The following is a 21,351-nucleotide window of genomic DNA, read 5'->3' as shown; positions in this document are numbered from 1 at the left end:
GAGACAGCCTGATGCAATCACATATTATGGAGCTGAAGAAAGCGCGCCGCTGGCGGACCTACTACTAGTCCCTTCTCTAGAGCGGTGGGAGGCTATAACGGCCAGCTCTGACCCATTGACGCAAGTTCGGGCTACTGAGTAAGCTCATAAGGTAGCCGAGAGCCACGGACTCGAAGTCATCAAAGTGTAGCGTCAACATATTGTTGGATGCTGACAATGAATGTTTTCCAATTCATTCTGTGTCTTCGTCGCATGCCCGGCTTGATATAGGACTCCAGACACCACCATAACCATAAGCCTAATACGCGTCCACCGCTGTACAAACAAACCACTGTGCTCTCATATCCCTCCAATTAACATTGTCTAACTGAAGACATGTTGTCTGTTCACAGCAAGCACCCCATGCTCATTCACTTGCACTATTTTTCTGCCCTCCTCTACTACACTTGCCGACTTTCGTATATATTACGTTACCTTTAACGTCCATTGGTTTTGTTCCTGTCTCTAACCAGTTGACCTTAATTTTCACTAGAATAATTTTGTTTGTTCATTCACTCCCTCTTTCCTATCCCGAATTTTACTTTTTGCATACCCTTTACTAGTTCGTAGTTTGCAGCGTTGTCAAATTGTTTCACAGCTTTTTAATCTCCTAGCTTCTTCCTCATATCAGAGTACAGACTTTACTACATGCATACTTTACATACTTCACATACTTTACTAAAACAAATATAGGTACACGTCCTTTTGGCACCCGAGAGTTACTGGGTGCGATCTTAGTATCACATGTGTAGTTTCTCAATAGAGCGAGTTTATACACACGCCTTTTTTGCTAGCCGCGACGTTCCCGACGCTAAATATATGTAGCGCTGTGATGCATCCCTTTTCCAGCTGCTGTTATGACTGCCGAACGGTCTAGAATTGTCCCCTTTACAGCACGTTTTCACTTAGAGGAAGTTTTATTTCCAATGTAATATGGCGACACAACTACTTATATCCCTGTCGCACGGACATTTCAAACACCCTCGACCCGGTAGCCTATCAACAAAGGCGGTTTCAATACACTGAGCTAATATAGTCAACCTAGTCAACGGAGAAGCTCGGAACTGAAATATTGAGATATCGAATTTGTTCCTGCTGCAGCATCACTCGCGCTCGGACCAATAGGCGCGTAGTAACGCGCTGGAGAAAGAAATCAGAACAGAATAATCGCTGAAAAATGAAGAGAGTTTATATTGTACAGCTTATCTTTACAACAAAATGACTCCTTACTTTTAAGCGTTGCAGCAAATTCAATACTATTGTTGCCGACGACACGACCGCTCCTAGGAAAGTATAAAGATATCAGCTTCTCTGAAACAACTAACTTCATTTCACGCATGAATAGTATTCCTGTAAAAAATTGTCATTTTATTGTTTATTCTTGACGTTAAACTTTCAGGCTGGTTATTTTCACGCTTGCGAATTTATTGCAACCGAGGATGACCCCACAACACCTCGGTGTGAGATGGAATCTCTCCGACGGCGATCGAGTTCGCGGTGTAGCAGCGGCACAACTCCTTCCACTTCGATTGGGATAGAGAACCCGGAAGGCTCTCTACTCAATAGCCTTTAAAAGCGGCCTTGTGGCATAATATTAATCGCGTTAATGGTGCAACAAGCAACAGAAATAACTGGATGGGGGTACACGAAAAAATATTTGGTGCAGTATTTTAGTTTAGTTTGTTGAAATCTCTCAGCGACAAGGAGAGATGCAATCTTTATTCGCTGATGACCATGCCACACGTATAGTTTTTAAGGCAACACTCACATTTTCTTTTTTAGCTCTAAGCACATGCGTATCGCAAACATTTTTGGCCTACAATAATTGTACGAGGCGCTACTGGAGGGGGGGGGGGCAGGAACAAAGTGGTTACATGAACCATATTTTTCATATGCGCATTCATTCTGGCCTCCCAGTTTCCGGACTTTCGACTATTTCCAAAGCGATGCTGGGACCAGTGCGGCCCGAGCTCACATACAGCACTTCTCCCAGTGCATCTCGATTGCCAGCGATGCACCCTGCATCAAAACTTCCAGCACATAGTATGCAATTCCAGCAACATAGTACGCAGAGTTTGTCCATCGAGCAACAAACATTCTCTGTCCCCTGAAACGCGCGACGAGAGAAGCGGGGAGGGAGGCCAGAGCTCAATTGAACAGTTCGTCTGCCCTTTCCTCCTCTTTTTAGTCTTTTTGGAGCCAGGACTAAACAAATCCTCCAAATTTGCACACGGCACGCTTCTCGCCGCAGTTGCTCCTATCGCGGAGTAACGGCCCGATTTGAGGACCAAAATGGATGTTACTCCCCACCTCAGAGGGCTTTTTTCTTAGAGTTAAGGATGAAGCCTACCTCGGAAAGAGGATTTGTTCAACCTTCGTCTGAAGCTCCTTTTGTGAAACGCACCGCCTGAGAAGGCCGGGCAGCCACATGATCACTTATCATGCATTGGACCGAGTGAGTCGCGAGCTCTTCTCTCCGCCTTCTTGCTTTTCCACTACCAGGGCAGCATCTCTGCGGTGAGTGACCACGGCTCAGTGGCAGCGTTCCTGGGCAAGTGCATCGCACAGAAGGACGACGACACCGACAGCCTGCGAGAGGTGCGTCAGTTCGCAGCTACCATTGGCATACCGTGGCCCTACAAAGACCAGCAGTCAGCGGAGGGGGAGAGGGCGCACCCATTTACCGTGCTGATCCATCTAGATACGCTATGGGGACTCGAGCTGTGGTCGCAGGTAAGTGATTTTTTACGCCTCGTCTGTTTTAGTGTTAGCAGAGATCAGCCCATTTTGATGCACTAAGCTCTTAGCTACTGCCATTTTTGAGAGCGCAACTGTTGAAATCCCACTCCTGGCTTGAGCGGTCCGCCATTGACGTCGGTGTCTCCGTCAGCGTAACCGATGACCAGCTATACGCGGACCAGGGGCGATCCTATAACCATGACATGCTGACTCAGAGGGTCATGTCTCACTACTAACGCTACATGGCCGAGGGATTCGCGGGCTCAGTATCAGTTAACATGCAGAGCTGTACTTGGTTCTGTGGGAACATATCTGGACAGTTCCGCTTATCAGGTATAAATAAGAATAAACCCAGAATCAACTCTATGCTTCTCTACCGAGGTGGAATGTTCCCCTAAACGGTGATGTGATGCCGACCACGCAAACATGTTTTTAAATCTGGAGTATTAGCGGCTCTCCAGGCTCAGCCTATGTGGCAGCAGTAGTGACTAAAGCAAACAAGAAGCCCGAGAAGACTTCGTACTTAAATGTTATTAGTATACTCTGTAATACATCATAATCATCATCATCATCATCATCATCATCATCATCATCAGGCGGACTATACCCATTGCAGGGCGAAGGCCTGTTTCATATGCCTCCAACTAACCCAGTCCTGTGCTAGCTGCACTCACTTGACCCCTGCGAACGTCTTAACCTCATTCGCCCACCTAACATTCTGGCGCCCCCTGCTGCGCCTTTTTTCTTAGCTCGGAATCCAGTTTCTTACCCTCAGCGACCATCGGTTATCCACTCTTCGCGCTACATGTCCTGCCCATGCCCATTTCTTCTTCTTGATCTCCACTAGCATGTAACTACTTCGATGTGTTTCTCTGACCCGCTCTGCACGCTCGTTATATCGTAATGTTACACCTACCATTCTTAGTTCCTTAGCCCTCTGGTTTGTCCTAAACTTATGTAGAACCCTTTTCCTTATCCTCCACGTTTCAGTCCCGTAGGTGAGAACAGGTGAGATGCAACGGTTGTATACTTTCCTCTTGAGCGATACCGGTAAGCTGCTAGTCATAATCTGCGAGTACTTGCCAAATGCGCTCCATCGCAATCATACTCTCCTAGTTATTTCCCTTTCATGATACGGGTTTGCGTTTACCACCTGTCCTAAGTAGATATATTTGCCTACCACATCCGGTGCTTCGCCACCTGTTGTAAACTGCTGTTCCCTCCCTATATTGCAGAACATTACATTTGACTTCTGCATATTAATACATACATCCAGCCATACATCTGATTTTCGCTTATGCCGAATTTCCTCTTCACCACTTTAGGCTTGCCCACGCTTCATAGAGCATTCTGACTTTTGCCCTTGTTATACTTCCTTATCTCGGCTACTTTAAGCTTCTTGATTAGCTTTAATATTTCTGTCAGTTTTTTTGCAGTCTATCGGGTTTGAAGCTTTCATAAGGCGGTTTTTTTAATCAAATCGTATGTCTCCTTAGACAGAGAAAGAGACAGGGAGAAAACTTGTCGGGAGTAGTCTTATTGGGTCTTAGAGGAAGAGCCAAGTGGCCGTTAGCTGGTGGCTTGCGGTGACTTCTTCAGCGCGGTTTACGGCGCCCAATTGTATATCGAGGCTCGCGTTACGCAGCACTTCCTCACTCACTCAGTAACGATACCTCTGAAATTATTGTTCATAGCTTCTAGGCTAGGGTCTTCATCCTCGATTAAAGCTGAATATCTATCCTGCAGCGAGATTCTGAATTCTTCTATCCAACCGCTCACCGCTAATTCGTTCATGGACTTCTTTTTTACTAATTGTTTCGCTCCCTCTTCAGATCTAGATAAATCCATGACCTTACCCTCCTGTGGTCAGTGCATGACAATTTGTCCTTTTACCTGTACATCCTGCACAATAAATGGATTCGAACGCAGTATGAAATCGATGTCTTGTGTAGTCTCTCTGTTATAACATTGTCATGTCCTCTTCCGGTTTTTCCGTTTACTGAAGAAGGGATTCATGAATCTGAAGTTATTGCGTGCTACGAACGCAACCGGTAACTCCCGCGTGCTTTTTTTTATTCCAATGCAATAATCACCAACTGTATGGACTCCAGCTAGCTTTTTCCCTACCTTGGCATTGAAGTCACCCATTATTAAAGTATACTGTGTCTGTACCTCCCCAATTGCCGATTCAACATCTTCGTAGAAGCTTTCAACTGCCTGGTAATCATGACTACATGTAGGCGCGTAGTTCTGTACAAACTTCAGTCTATGCCCCTTATTAGGCTTTACTGCGATGCCTGCAATCCTCTCATTACTGCTATAGAATTCCTGCATTTTACCAGCTACATCCTAATTGCCAAGGATCCCTACTCCTAGTTCTCGTCTCTCCGGTAAACCTCGTTACCAGAATACATGTCCGCCCTTCAGCACAGTATATGCCTCATTCGGCTTCCTAACCCCAATTATCGCTATCATATCCCCATTTCATACCATCCAATTACTCTAGCAGCACAGCAGAACTAACGTCACTAGCTAAGGTTCTAGCATTAAACGTTTACAGGGTCAGTTTCCAATGACGGACTGTCCGGGGCCAGAGATTCTTACCAACCTTTGCTGCATTGGAGGTCTGACCGCCGCCGTTGTCAGTTTCTTCGCAGCTGCTAGTGACTGAGAGCCGGGGGTTTGTTGGATTATTCATAGGGGGTTGTGGCCAATTACAATTAAGTGCATCATGGTGACCAAATCCTTTTCTGGTGAGGGAGTGCATTTTTTGGAGAGGTGTTCACCGGATTTGTCGCGCCCTAAACCTGTTATAGAATTCCATCGCCACGGGGAGTTTTTTTTCCATATTTTTTTTAATCCGGTGAGGAATTTGCGGCCCCGGTATTCGAACCGTGGTCGCCTTGTACGCGATCCGGATGCTCTATCTCTACGCCAACGCAGAAAATTCGCTTTGTAATACAGCCTCCTCTAAATATTAACACTAACACTTCCGAGCAGCTCTGTAAAAGTACCAAGAGCCTATAAAGCGTGATATTTGCGTGCTCTACTTCGGAGTTTGACGTTTTTAACAAAACAAAAAAAAAACATGTTTGCTAGTCGATGTTTTACTTCAATTAATTTGATTGATCGTGTTTTACCTTTAAAACGAAGGCTGCGCGGATTCTAGAGAATAGTCGACACGTTCACACGCCCTCACACGATCCCCTTTTCCCACAGCGAAAAAGAGACAATTCTATTAGCATATAGCACCCTCCGGGCTCAGAATCATGACATCTCTACCCTATTAGCGACCTTCCAGTAAAGGGGAATTCGGGTTACCGATTTCGTTTCGGGGCCGCTAACCTCGACAATCATGCCGTGCATAATTTGCTGTAGCAACCAATAACCAGTTAGTGACACTATACTGCGGCTTTTTGTGGTTCCATCAGTGGGGAATTCAGTGATAGCGATGAAGGAGCTCAGTGTGAGAGTTTCTCTAGCCTGACTTTATAATGCCGTTAATCATTTGTCAACTAGGTAGCGCAGATCGCCCAACCTTTTTTTTTCAGTGTCATTTTTTAGGTGCAGTACTACTTTTAGCTATTTGAAAACAATGGCTCGAGTGTCCGAAAGACAGGTTCGCAGCGGGAGTGCCCCCTTTTATTGTCACTGGCAATTTGATGTTATTGCCTTCTTCGTAGCGTTGCCTAGGCCATCTAACCTTTGTCCTGCCGAATACGGAAACCTGAGAACATGATTTCTGGGCTAGTCACGAGAGGATCGAAGAATAGTAAATGATTTTCACAGTGATATATTAGATGGCTTGATACATACTTCCCTGTGATCTTCAAGTCTCGCTGTCGCTTTCAGCGGAAATCCAACGTCCGTTTATATGACGATGGTTTCGCTGGCGTTGCATCTTGGATTGTGCCGCAGTTTGGTTAACGCTTCATCTTAACGTCCTAATAGGGCTATTTAATTGGAACAAGTCATTTTCGTCGCTTCTAATGTCTTGTGCGGAGGATAAGTGGAGGAAGAGTGGCTGGCCTCAATGGGTCGGCACGTATTGTTGCAAATAGGAGGGCTAAAATGTGGTGAACATCCGCTTGTGCAGCAAATATTACGCGGTTGCAAGCAAAAAATAAAGCACCAAGTTATATCATGATGGCATATGTTATAATGACGGCCTTTCTAGCATGAGCGTTCCGTTCGTGCCTATGCCCACCGTGGTGACAGTTGCGGTATGCCATGTTTTTAAATGAACATTTTCTTTTAATTCAGCGAAATGCGAAAGTTGCAAATCCACTCTGTTTCTCGGAATTTACTAAACGATCTAGCAGCAAAGCTAGTGATTCAGAGTACAAGTCCGAACTCGCAGGACATCAATCAGACCACTGTGGAATGTAAGATTAGAAGTCGTCGCTTTTGCATTGATCGTAATGCAGTACAGATAGTAATGTATTGATATTGCGACAGTGGATCGTAATGCGATTCCTGATGAACATCACAGCATCTGCGCTTCCGAATATTATTTTCTCGGCTCATATTGAAACACGTAAAATAGTTTTCTATATCATCATTAACACACATCATTAATTTTCTTCGCTTTGTGAGATTGTAACGTCCCAAAGCGAATGAGGGTATGTCAGGCGACAAAGTGGTTGGCTGTGGAGAATTTTGACTACATCGGGTTACAAAGCATAGAATTCCGTTGTTTGTAAAGAGTAGCTCATTAAAAGCAACGATTTTACCTAAAGTTCGCTTACGCATAGCTGCCGCAACAAAAGTTGGTGCGGAAACTCTTAACCTGGCCCATACGAGTGGCTACGACTCGTTTAGAGCCGCAGTTATAATAATATAGATTTGTCATCAGCAACGGCTTAACTACGTGCACGCTAGGACCGGTGTCTCGCCCTTATATTACTCTATCAACTCTGCCCCATGGCGGCCGCCGCCGCCGTATCTCCGAAAACCATCCTAATTACAGCCAATCACCTCAGTCATATGAGGTTAAGAAGTTCGCAGGGGTCAAGTGGATGCAGCTAGCACAGAACCGGGTTAATTGGAGAAATAGGGGAAAGGTCTTCGCCTTGCAGTGGGTATAGTCAGGCTGATGATGATGATGATGATGATGAGGACCTCAGTCTCTACAACCAACCCTTCTTGCGCTTTCCTTCTGTAGTAACCCACGTGACCCACTCTGTCCGCTGTCCGAGATTTAGTTTATCTTATAATCATTTCTTGTGCTCATGTCGCTGTGATTTTCTTGTTGAAGCCACCGAACAGGTGCTGCGCATTCCACCCTCCAGAGTGCCTTTCCCTTTCTCTGCACTGTTCCAGACGGTCGTGCTGAAGAATATTCGCGGTAAGGATATACCACCAATGCTCGTGATACGGGAGACAGGAGTGGCCGCCGGCTGGCTGGACTTGATAGATATCCTCGAGAACAACGGTGGACGGCGGGCATATTACAATGAGATTCACAGGTGGGCAGCTCAAAGCCATTTAGACCAGGCTGCAAGTGTCAAAAAATAGTATACGCGGTGCAGCCTTTGCTCTGCCGCGAATTACAGGGAACTTATAAAGCAAGTATCGAATTTTAATGATCCAATTTAGGCCCTAGGAAAGCGGGGGAGGCGCGCAAAACCCCACTGATACAAGCCTACCACCACCGATAGAGCAGCTCTGACACCGCACACCGTTCGAGCGTCCTAGACAAGTGTGATCGAATCCTTACGAAACAAATAAGGGCTGCCAGGCAACGTTTCTTGGCATGCATGAACAGAACGACAGCAGGTTCATATACTCTCAGTTTAGCACTGACACTGGAACACAAAAAGGGCAACAGTTCTTTTTACCAGTCCAGGAATCCTCATGACACAGCCATTCAGCGCCGTCTCCTAGCTGGTAGCAATGACATGACAACAGCAGACAAAACACACCACAGACCCCTCAAACTGCAGCTTAGGCATTCGTTCAAGGAAAGTCGGAGGCTAAAATACGGTCCAATGTAGGAGTTTGGCTGAGGACTAGTTGGCAGCGACTTCTTGAAAACATCAGTTCAGTCGTTCAGTCGTGTCCGACTCTTCGTGACCCTATGGACCATTTCACGCCACGCTTTCCGGTCTCTCACTATCTTCCTAACATCACATAACTTCATCTGCAGGGCCTCGAGGATGCCATCTAACCATCGCGTTCGCTGCCTACCCCTTCTCCGGCGACCGTCAACCTTTCCCAACATCAAATCTTTCTCCAGCGACTCCTCTCTTCTCATCAGATGACCAAAGTAGCTGAGTTTTAACTTTAGAATTTGACCCTCCAATGAGCAGTCAGGGTTTATGGTCGACAATATCGACTGATTTGATCTTCTGGCAGTCCAAGGAACTCTCAAGAGTCTAATAAAGACGAGGACGACACAGAAGTAGACAGAACGGGCGTTAACATACGGTCAAGTGTGCTTCGCGAGCATTTCACTCCATTTCAGTTGAAGAATGCACCTGAATGCCGGTGAAGGATGTATTTTTACTCTGATTTAGTGTTTATGTTTTAACTACTGATCTTTAGCTATAAATGCTGATTTTTTTATTTTTCACGCCCGTTGTTTCACGCCCAACTACTAGATTGTTCTATATGTTAATTTTTTTAAATGTCGACTGTAAATTTCGTTTTAACTATTTATGAACCTAGTTTTTAATGATTGTTGTGGTTATATTCTTTTGATGTGCATTCGGTTTTTGTACTACTGCCATTGCTCGCTTGAGCCTCAGTAAAGCTCCTTGAAGAGCTTTTAGCCCAGGGGACTATCCAGCTTGCTTTCTGGAAAAATAAAATCGATTACTTGATTTTGAAATATTTTATTTGTTTTTGTATGTTCTACAGGAATGCAGGCAAGTCCTATGCCTAAAGTGAGGTTTCACCTATTTTCCGCCTAGAATGAATAAGGGCCTACATGCCAGTGCAGAACAGCATCTTTTAGCACAGATCAAGTTTTTGAGGTGCCCAGCTAGAATACTTTGGACCGCGCAAGGTTACAATACCCCGAATCGCAGTTGCACTTAGATGTCATAATTTCAATTTCATCTTTTTCTAGGTGCATACGTTCTAGATGCATTCGAAATGGTGACGTCATGTTTAAGAGGAGAAAGTCTCTGTGGCCTAGATTCCGTAGTCGCCCTGAACTACAGGTGCGCTGTTTATATCAGTAGTTTCTCTGCTGTGTTCAGTTGAGTCCCTGAATGTGATATAAACTCGAAACTAAAAAAATGAGCTCGACGGGTCGTTGCTAACTATCAACGAAAATTCATTCCAAGGTTACAATTATACTGCAGCCTATATGGGATACCTGTGCCAAACGAGACGGCTATTAGCCGGCATCTCAGCCTGGAACGTGCTGTCCTCACGGTGCTAGCATCTACCGCCAACGAGACAGGCCGCGAAGCAGTCCACACCACAGTAGCACGTCTTCAGTCTCTGTTTAACAACCTTAAGGGCTACCGGCTGACAGAAACCATCTTGTCCTTCTTCAATACCTCTGGAATCCACGAGCGGAGCCGCGTCTATGTCAACAGCCGCCGCCTCCTAATCGCCGCCGATTGGCTCCTGGGCATGTTCGGCAATCGAGACCTCCTGAGGCACACGGCTTGGTGGTTCGCCCAGCTGTGCGCGGTGATGGCTTCGCGGAAGGCCAGGGTGCTGATTGCGGACAGTGATGCCGGTTCGAGAATGCTTAAAACGGCGCGCTGCATGCAAGTTGCCTCGGCTTGGTTCGGCCCTTCGCTGTACTACAGCAGCGACGCGGAATACTTCACAGCTGAGAAAAGAAACATCGTGGACGGCTTCCTGCGTGGTCTGACCGAGCAGGTTCAAAGGAAATTGAAGGCGGCCACGTGGATTGATGACCGTACCCGGCGAGTGATGGAGCAAAGGTTGCGCGATCTCAGCGTCGTCGCCTGGTTGGAGCAGCTTGAACGAAGCGACGTTCCTCGGTTAGACCAAAGTTCAGAAGCTATCTCCAACTACTGGGACAATCCGAAGCAGGTATGAGAAACTTTCCAGTCAACGGTGTGCATGACATGGCACACAAAGTCGCAGCAGTATATGAACGGCAGTGTACTGTATAGGCACACTGCCATTCTTGGAAGGAAGTAGCGTAAAAGAAAACAAAACACAGAAGCGAAAAACAGCAATTCGGCCATCCACGCTCCTTTTTATTATTAGCTCTTGAGATTCATATGTTGCGCGTCGCTTTTTTATAATATTCTCATCACAAGTAGACAAGACCACTCTGTTTTGGAAGCCGCTTACGAATGTTCGCAACACATATTGCATGGTTCAGCGACCAGCTCGAGCGCTGCAATAGCTGATATCACTATATCAGAACGATAATTGCTGTCGCGTGCGGATTAGCTACAAATAATTCTGTATCACATCCACATTTTGGCACTAGGAGTCCGTTAAGTTATATTCATGTCCTATATGACGTCGTTGCCAGTTTACAGCTGATGCAGTTTAGCCTTGATGCATAGTTAACGAAAGGCAATTGCCTCAGATTGGTACCTATATGTTTCAGAAAAAAAGAGTGAATGGAATCCTGAAATCAAATGAAGAATTGGAGGGCACCGGAGTGCAATTAGAATGATAAATGTCGATAATTATCTGCCGTTTATAATTTAACGAAGCGGTCAGTACAGCGTATCATAACACAAATGTCATACAACTGTAGATTTGCTCATAATTGACCTCATGGATAGTGAATGTCCATGAACGTATTAGCCGTAGCGCTGTAGCTCAAGCGGTGTCCGACTAGCACTATTTTGTACCAGTCATTTTTCACGCACAGCTTGAATTTTAACTTAGCCTGGGCTCGGAATGACTTCGAATATTTTAGTTTTGCTGCAGCTTATTTGCGCCTCGGCAAAATGTGTACCTCTAAGGATGTTCATAGACTTACACAGCCACTTCAAACGCTTAGAGTATATTTCAGACGGGACCTGAACACGAATGAGCTCCTTCTACAGGGGCTTACACTGTCTTCTCAGAGACGAGAATGTAAAGGTACTGAAAATTAAAATATATTTAAAAGCATCACATCAGACGAAGTTTGAGAAAAGAACGCACCATTTTTTAGCATAGTTAATTAGCTCGTGGAGGCGGTAATTAGGAATCAAGGGCAGATAACGCAATACTTCAGTTTTTTGAGATTTTACTTAATGTGTGCACGATGAAACTGGAGCAGGAATTCCTGGTGAGCTGGATCGGAGCCGCGAGACATCGACTCAGAGAAAAGGGTCCAGCCAGGCTCTTGCGGGAGGAAGAATACTGGCTTGCCTCGCCGGTCCAAGGAGTATTGTACGGATACCTGCTTAACTGGGTGACGGTGCCACACGCTGCGCTTGCCTGGCCGCTGTTCTACCCGCAGGCTGGGAATGGCGTACTCCGCGCGGCCACTTACGGAGGCCTCGCCACAGCATTCCTTGACGCCGCACTCAGCATGTTCGACCTCCGAGTGAGTGAGCCCGCAAAGGAGATATTCATGAAAGAGGCCCCCGAAAAAATATAAGACCGAGGTTATCAGTCATGAATTCGACAAGAAAACTGCAAAAACGCCTTGCCCATGCGTTCGCGACAAGTGTCCGCGAGATTCCGCGAGATACTGCTTGACTCTGATGTCATCACCTGGCGATGTCACATCCGGTTATGATGTCATGACCAGCCATGACGTCACCAGGCGAGTCACGCATACACGAAGCTTAGCCCACCAGCGTCCGCCGGCACCTGATCAGGCGTCCGTGTAGCGTCTTTCCTATGGCGCTTCCTCGAACGCCGCACCACAAAACAGCATACAGATCCCGCGCGATATCGCAAGACTCCACTTGTCAATTATCCTGATGACGTCATCAAAAAAATTCCAAGATCATTGCAGAATTAGCTATTAAGAAATGTGTAAGCCTGAGAGTTGCTTCTTTGTCCTCGAGAAGTGTCAGAGGGATTCTGCGAGTGAGAGATACTCGACTTTCCCTTTCCTGTAAACCACTTGTCTCTAATCATTCACCTAATTAACACACATCAACCATTTTGCCACTTGCACACTTTTACTTGACGCTCTATCTGGTAGTATCATTTTTTTCCTATATACCGATATCGTTTTTTCCGATTTGCAACTCTTTCAAGGTCGCGCCCATGTGAAACCAGCCTACACAGCCATACAATGTTTACGCATTAAAATAAAAATCCTGTCTTCATCGGGAATCGAACCTCCATCACTCGGTACTCCAACCGAATGATTTAATCATTTGCGCCACGCCCGGGACTGTGACACTCACATCATAATCATCCTTATCTACCGCGAGGAATATGAGGATGACAGATCCTCTTATTTCTTTTCCTGTTAACCAATTACAGAACACCGCTGAGCTTTGATGCGTTGAACGGAATGGTAGTTGTATTCAACAAGTAGCGCGAGATGTACCGTATGCAGCAGCAACACCCAGTCTCGCATTTCTCCACTGCTCATTCTGCAGTTCTCTCAGAAGTTTCATTGGAACGAACGCTATGCGCTATCGAAAAGCTTAAGCATGCGCTATTTCATCAGGTATCGAAATTATGAAATCACTAACTTGTTATTGTGGTTGCAAGGCACGCTTTTATATCTTGTGGACCGAGAATTTCTGTACACAGCATGAAAACATTTTCCTCACCCTCAAATTCATCCAAAATCGTGCAGCAAGGTTCATTCATTCAGACTAATATCATTCACGTGTTACTGATGTGAAGACAAAAGTAATCTTCTGTCCCTTGAATCACGCAGAAAAATAGCCCGACTTTGTCTTTTTTATAAATTTTACCATTCATCACTTCGAAACTGTCCATCATGCCTTGTCACCGCCTATCCCATATACTTAATCACAATTAATTAGTATACCCGCCATCCGCAAATACCACTGTACATCTAAATGCTTTTTTCGTCCAGACAGCAAAGGACCGGAATCGCCTTCCTGCCGTCACGCTCACCAAGCACACTTTAAAGCATTCATTGAAAGACTCATTAATGAATTGTTATAGCGTCATGGACGATACCGGTACATTTCCCGCTAGGAAGCCCGTGGTTTAATAAAGAAACGTTGGCGGAATGTAACCCATGAATGCTGTCTTTGGCGCTATCGAATGGCGCACAGCATGGCCTCGTCCTGGGGACTGGAAATTGGGGTTGTTACCATCAGCGACTTCATTATTGATCTTCGAACTTCACTACTGTGAGAGTAAGCTTGAGTTTTATGTATCGATTACATTAGCAGTTTAAATGTCAGCGTAATAAAAAAGAGGGGAACTTTGCACGCAGCCTATCCAGATTTGAATTCTTGAATATATTGGTACTGTCTGCACGTGAATAAGGGGCCCTTTAACGTTACGAGTGTTGAAGTGAGATCTACTTGTGCTACCTTTGGAGAATATTATGGGCCGCTAGCGGGGTCGCACTGGAAGGGTAGAACTAAGTCTGGTCGACTATGTTCTCGTGCACAGACATCGTGCTGAAGAGGGTGTTTTGCTTTATTTGTAGGAAGGCCCTGCGGAATTAAATATTTGGGCCTCCACCTTGCTCTTTGTCCCATGTTTTTATGAAGATTTTACCCTCAATAACGACACGTGAACCAAATATTTGGAAAACTTGTGTGAAAAAAATTGTGTTTGTTTTCTGAGTAAATACAGCATCACTTGGCAAGAAAAAGCCACAGATGAATATATCACCGTGCTGTGTCTAAACGTCTTCGCTGAGTTGAGAGTGAGGCTATGTCACTTGGAGAGGATACTGCAAAACATGTGTGCAATTGAACTGATTACAATGTGGTGTTTTTTTTTCAAACAATTATTAGCGCATAGACGTACCAGTTTGACGCAGACATCCAATACTGCAGCAGCTTTTGCTGGTTGGGGTGACCGTAACCAAAGTTGTTACAACTTTATGGTAAACCGAAGTTGGGTAAACCAAATGAGTAAACGAAAGTTGTTACAACTTTCTCTAATCTCTGATTTCCATGCGGGAGCCTCCCTTAGGCGTTTTTCTGCGACAGCCACCTCCCGGTTGCGCATGTATCCGCTCTCTTCCAAGCCCCTAATTTACCCGTTGCTCCCGCAAGAGTGGAGAGAGGTATTGTCCTCCCTGCACTTGACCAACTACTCACCGTTGCTGGTGGCAATCAAATTCCCTAAATAATTAAGGTACTACGGTTGACGCTATGCATTCTATGGTGGAATACCAGACTAGGCGGCTTAACAAATCCTATAACTGCTTTCATTATAAAACGTTTAGGCACCTTACGTACGCTCTTTTTCTATTTAGACACAATAAATTGTATGATTTAAGCATGCATTTAAAACGTTTCCGCAAGGCAAGCAGCCAACATGTTGAATATAGTGCTGTTATCAATGGTGCTGGGGACGGAAAAGAATTGTTCAGAATATTATTAATATCTCCAATTTCTTGCGATTCGTTGTTGAGAGCTTTAAACTAGTGGTTTAATCTGTATAATGTATTACTATTTTTTGTCACTTTCGGTTGATACGAAATTTTCATTTTCTATTTTCTGAAATCATGGTCATAAAAAGACTGCCCGTTCTTGCTTTCTCAAGTACATGTGCCAAAAAATTGAACCTCCGGGCTCCACTTCTGCAATGTAACGTCAATGATCTAATTGGTCTACGTGTAACGCTCTACATTTCTAATATCAACAAGAGAATCAAACTCGAGATCTTCTCCGCTTCAGGCACGATGAATGGCAGCAAGGACACTGCGATTTTTAAGGGGTTAACTTTGCCGAGCTTGTCCATGTTCGCTAATGAACACCGCAAACAAGTTTCTTAAATAGGGTCGTAGCATCAAAGTAATGTCATAACTTTGCATTTTACTAATATGTGAATGTATTGTAAAATAAATATTTTTCTAAAGATTCCTCAAATCCATATAAACTAGCGCTTCGATGATTGGGTTTGCGACCAGTGGCACAATATATGTACGTTCTAAGATTTATCCTTGCCTGCAAAAAACATGCATTCCTGTTATGCGTTAAAACTACAATGAGCCTGAATGGGCAGTAAAATATCTTTACAAAATGACTACCTCGGCCAGAAGAAGTTTAAACCAAATTCAGGGGTACTCTCTGCATTAGTCATTGACAATTGGTTCTCGGCCTCTACGAATATATACTAACACTCCGACGAAATTTTGTCGCCCTTTAAAGTTCGTGTCGGCAGACACCTGGGAATTTTTCTGCACGTTATCGCATGAAGTTTAGGGAAACTGTGACATTTACGCAGGGTATTCGAATCGATGAGGGTGAGCGCAAGGCATGGATGAGTCCAAGGTCCGAGAACCAGTTGTATCGCAGGCTGAGGTGCAGCAGTGGCATCGACGAGAACCTCCTCCAGGTGGCCAGCCTGCGCGTCGCCTGGGATGCCTACAAGAACGTCTCACGGTAGGCGGCCGCAGATTTAGGTCGTGCATAGTCTTTACCACCTATACAAAGTTTCTCAGGTACATTCAGGGGTGCTCTTAAGTGATTACATCGCTTAGCGCTGTACAAGTGGCTTCGAGAAATAAGGAACGTCCACATGTCCTCGTGCATTACATATATTACATTACAAAGCTCGGCTTCGAAATCTGGCTCCGAATACAATGTTTGCCCAAAGTCGCAAAAAATCCTTGAGTTCTTTGATGCCTCATGAATATGAGCTCCTCAGGAGTCTCTTTGTCTCGTACTCTCATGAGTAGAAGCTGTACTGGGGGCTGCAGAGTGTACTGGCCGCCAGCTTTCATGTCACGAGTAGAAGCTTACCAATACCCCAGGCGGCTGCGTGGTGTATTGGCCAGGTACTATTCCGTTACGAATAAATGCTTATCAGTACCTTTCAGACGGCTGCAGAGTGTATTGGCGAAGTACTCTGTAAAAGATTACCGTAACCCCTCAAGTGGCTGCGGAGTCTATTGAAAAGGTACTCTCATTTTGCGAGTATAAGATTCCCCAATCCGACGCGGCGATCTGCCTACGCGCTCTGTCGTGGCCAGCTGTCACCCTTCCTACCTCGCCTCTCTTCCATAGAACAACTGCATGGAGCGCAGACGAATCTTCCCTTGCCTGCCCTGCTCTTGTCTTCACAAGCAGCTTTGACGGCGCGGAGCAGTGAAATCACTGGCGCCGGAACAACTGAGATGCGAGTGAACGATACTACCGGGGAAGAAATCACATTGGGAGATCCCAGTAAATGTGAAAGAACGTTATGTTGGGCTAGTTGGTGAGAGCTCATCGTATACGTTCAAGGCGCGAAAACACACACGGACACATAAAAGGTAACGGGACAGAGCGCTACTAACAACTGCTTTATTGAAGGAAAAACACGCAAATATGTAGTAGTCGTACACGCAAGGAACATCTGTCAAAAAGAAAAGACAAAATCTACGGAGTTAAGTGCGGCATTTTTTATTGGCAAGGAAGCAAACATGTGTGCCAGTGATACGTCGATATCTCTGTACAAGGCTGAAAAGGACTACTTCACCCGTGCGGTGTGATATCAACCTTAAATCGAGATGATTTTCCTTGTGTGTACGACTACTATATATTTGCGTGTTTTTCCTTCAGTACAGAAATTGTGAGTGGTGCTCCGTCCCTTTACCTTTGTTCTGTCCGTGTGTGTTTTCGCACCTTGAACTTACGGTGAACAGCCCAGTAAACAGTTTAGGCGGCTAGCAATTCATCTCTGTGCTGTTCTTCGCGGTCGCGGATACATGCTGATCTAGAATAGCGTTATTTCATTCGAGACCAATGCGCCAGCCCCACTAGAGCCCCTACAATCATAATGTTGTGCAATGCCAGTAATCATATGTGGACGGTAAATGCTTATTTTTATTTTTAATGCCACTCTTCCTATGGTAATTACACAAAAGAATATATATACATATATATATATATATATATATATATATATATATATATATATATATATATATATACATATACATATACATATACATATACATATACATATACATATACATATAAATATATATATATATATATATATATATATATATATATATATATATATATATATATATATGAAGGAAAGAAGCCAACAGTCGGCGAGGCCAAGGAAAGCGTTGGGGATGGTACTTTGTCTTTTTTTTTTTTAATGTTTACTTGGATAATCACAGAAATTAGTAATGTAATCTGTTTAGGGGAAATATAATTAGACACAAAGTAGAAGAAAAAACAACGTGCCGATGGTGGGATCCGAACCCACGACCTCCGAATAACGCGTCCGGTGCTGTTCCAACTGAGCTACATCGGCCGCTGTCCCCCCTGCTACTTTCTTGGGTATTTATGTTGTCTGTATACGAACCTTGCCTTGCTTACCACGCTTTACCTGCCCCACTTCATAAGCCGCTGTGTTATGAATGTGTAGGCTTCTATACACGATTTTAATTTCGATGCCTGGGCGCAGTTATCTTAGTTAGATGGTGGCGCCTCGTATGAGCCAAACTGGGAAAGTCCGCTCCTGCTCCTCTTGACGCCATCTTGGCCTGCGCTGTGCGTGTTGATGCTGCGATGCGGCAGTGTACAAGTGCTGTCTTTTGATGCTCGTGAAAGTTGTCAGACACCTTCGTGCCATTTTGTGCTTTGTTTGAGCGCGGTAGCAAACCGTATACCATGCGTTTGGCATGGCGGCAGCTGTTGAAAACAGCACTAGTGCCCGTGGCGACTGCGAAGGACTGCGCTCCTCTTCCCCAGGCCGAATTCATCAGAGTTAACTGTAAGGATGCATCTGTTCTATCTTTCATAATACACGTATTTGTATTAATTTTATAATCGCAATGGTAACTGTACACATAATTAAAAATGAATGAACCGTATACGGGCAGCAACGGAACGCGGAATACATATACTACGAAAGATGCTTTTCAGTCATCGCCGCATTGATTTAACTTGAAGTGCGACCCATTTTGATATACGATCGAGCTGTTCTGCTTGAACAATGTATACTTTCAAGTTAAACCACGGTTCAAGAACGGCACAAAAAAGAAGTAGTGTCTAAAATACCATCCGTCGATGTTTTTATGCAGCCTCGGTGCTGCGTCGTCCTGCGGCGCAACAACATCGTAACCCCGTCCCGTGCATCGTAGCAGCATTGTTTGCACGACGTATTGTTTAGCAAAACGTCAAAAAACGTGCGCTCTCAGCTGCACCATGAACGAAGACGGCAAATTCGTGGCACATACAGCAGCGCTTACGAAAGCGGCGCCGCCCGCTAGCGCGGCGGACGACGGCACCCTCACCGAGCGCTACTCTCCAGTCATCGACACGCCTAAATTGTTTCGCATCGAACGTCAGAGGGACACAGCTACCGCCGCCGCAACCGCAGCGTAGGAAAAGGAGAAATGGTGTGTCGTTCTAGAGAGAAGTAAGGAAGAGCAACCAAAGATGTTTATACGCTCTTAAAGAAGCTATTTGCCGCTAACTAAAGTACAAAGATTCACTCATAACGCAAAAACATTTACATCTTTGTGCAGCGATTCGACGTCGGTGGAGAAGCTGGGAATCTTAGACTGGTCCGGCAGCTTCCAGCGGTACACACCCGATCAGATATTCTTCCTCACCTACTGCCTCCGCTTTTGCAACACAGACATCCATTGCAGCGCTGCGGTGCGAAGTCTGCCAGACTTCGGTTCTGTCTTCGGCTGCGGCGCGCGCCCCGCTGACGATAACGACAAGAACCAATGCCGGTTCTTCGCATAGCTTCTACGTGTTTGAATGATGACGGTACCCATGGCAACCTTTATCTGTGCCATAGTGTGCTTTGTCCTAGTGCCGCAGACGTACGAAAAAGAATATTTCTAGTGATTGTACCGACGCTACGGATGTGATACAGTTCATGATGTGCAGATTTATTTTTCGCAGCATTGTTATCGCTGGACAAAATGTGGAGGAATGTAGATAAGCGCTGTATCGAAATATCGTTCGGTTATGTTATACTATCTTAATTCTTGGTCGTGAATGCCTGTGCTCATGCTCTGCGTGTTCTTTGAAAGTTGTAACCAGGCACGTATGCCTGAACAGAGAGCTGTTATAGAGGGGCAATATTAGCTAGAAACGACTGGGCCGTCTCATCGGTTGCAGACATTTTTCGCTGTACATGTATTTTATTCAATAAATTTATACGCTGCTATTTATAGCTTTTTTCGTTTACTTTGCTTTATTAGTAGTTTTTGCACGTCATGAGAACGAAAAAAAGTTTGAGACAATGAGGCTTCCTGAAGGCGAAGGCGGGCATATACTTTTCGGCCAGGAGGATACTTTCTAGTCAAGAGCAGAGAGTGGTAAAATTGATGTCTCGCAGTTTCGTTCGGTAAAGAAAGGGTATCTCAAGGACCTAATGATAGGTTATTTTATGTTTTCTTAATGTCCACAGGGTATTGTTTAACTGCAGTCTGTTTTGTGAAACAAAGCATTGCTTTAGGTAGAGTTAAGCTACGTGCGTAAACTCATGAGCAGTACTTAACTCAGACATATGTGCGACGCAGCTCTGTAGCGAACGTTTCGGTACTGTGATATGTCGTCGCCTTGAAATATTCGCCTAAAAAGCCAAGTCCTTGTTACTTAGAGCGTAATCATTTAAAGATGTTAAGAGTGCAAGTGCCAGAATAATCGGTAATCGACATAGCAGCAAAACCAGAAAACAGAGCAGTTTTAATTGCGCTGGGGGCCGCTTTAATTGGATTAAAGAAATCATTATTGTCGGCGTTTGTTGGATGTTGCGTTTTTTAGGCCAGGAGGCCACAGCCCTCTGCGTTGTCCTCAACTAACTTTGAGCCCTTTTTGTTTTCTTTCATTCCTTATCTCATTGTACTGGTACCAGTACGATGGAAATGAAGCATGAAGGCGGTGCTAAACTGTGTCGGTGCCGGTACAATGGAGTACCGATAATATGCGGCGCTTATGTACTTTTTTCTTGAGCGATACCAGTAAGGTGCTAGTAAAATGGAGTACGTTCTGTATGTGCCAAATTCACTCCATCTGAAATTTGTTCTCCTGGTTATTTTTCTTTCGTGGTCCTGGCCTGCAGTTAGTACATTCTTGAAGAAGGTATATTCTCTTGCACTTCCAGGACTTCGCTACCTGCTGTAAACTGCTGTAATTTTCCGAGGCTGTTGAACATTAACTTTGTCTTCTGCATATTTGTTGATTCGCCTACCTTTCTGGTTTTACTGTACACGTCACTAAATAGTCTTTACAAACAGTCCCCTGCGTTATACAGCAAGACAGCGCCATCAGCAAATCATGGTTCACTGGGTTATTCTCCTTTAGTCTTTATCCCAAAAGGGCTCGTATTACCCGTCTCTGAACACTTACTCTAAGCAAGCTGTGAGTAGTACTGGGGAGAACGTGTCCCATTGCCTAACGCTTTTATGAGAATTTTGTTTCATTTATGTAGAGCTATGGTCGCTGTGCTGTGCAGCTACGATAAATATCGTGCAGCGATTTCACGTATGACTCATTTAAACTATGAAAAACAGTGACTAAAATCTCATCGCCTTAACAGTTA

At 44.8% G+C, this 21,351-nt stretch overlaps 1 protein-coding gene across 13 annotated transcripts in view; it reads left to right on the top strand.

Moving 5' to 3' along the window:
* LOC146196014 (sodium/mannose cotransporter SLC5A10-like) overlaps window positions 1–19,967 on the top strand; it is a 101,336-nt gene extending 81,369 nt beyond the window's left edge. For all 13 annotated transcript variants that reach the window (XM_084598016.1, XM_084598010.1, XM_084598005.1 and 10 more), the window contains 6 exons: window positions 2,542–2,772; window positions 8,101–8,246; window positions 10,089–10,797; window positions 11,996–12,265; window positions 16,072–16,229; window positions 19,319–19,967. In XM_084598016.1, the coding sequence (XP_084454142.1) occupies window positions 2,542–2,772; window positions 8,101–8,246; window positions 10,089–10,797; window positions 11,996–12,265; window positions 16,072–16,229; window positions 19,319–19,544 (1,740 nt within the window). In that variant the 3' untranslated portion in view covers window positions 19,545–19,967. The remainder of the gene's footprint in view (window positions 1–2,541; window positions 2,773–8,100; window positions 8,247–10,088; window positions 10,798–11,995; window positions 12,266–16,071; window positions 16,230–19,318) is intronic.
* The last annotated feature ends 1,384 nt before the right edge of the window (window positions 19,968–21,351 follow it).

The sequence above is a fragment of the Amblyomma maculatum genome, chromosome 3, assembly GCF_055883805.1.
Source record: "Amblyomma maculatum isolate TAMU_Amacu chromosome 3, ASM5588380v1, whole genome shotgun sequence".
In the NCBI taxonomy this organism is placed as follows: Eukaryota; Metazoa; Arthropoda; class Arachnida; order Ixodida; family Ixodidae; genus Amblyomma; species Amblyomma maculatum.
Note: the sequence above shows the minus strand (reverse complement) of the source record. Positions and strands in the feature narration are given on the sequence as shown.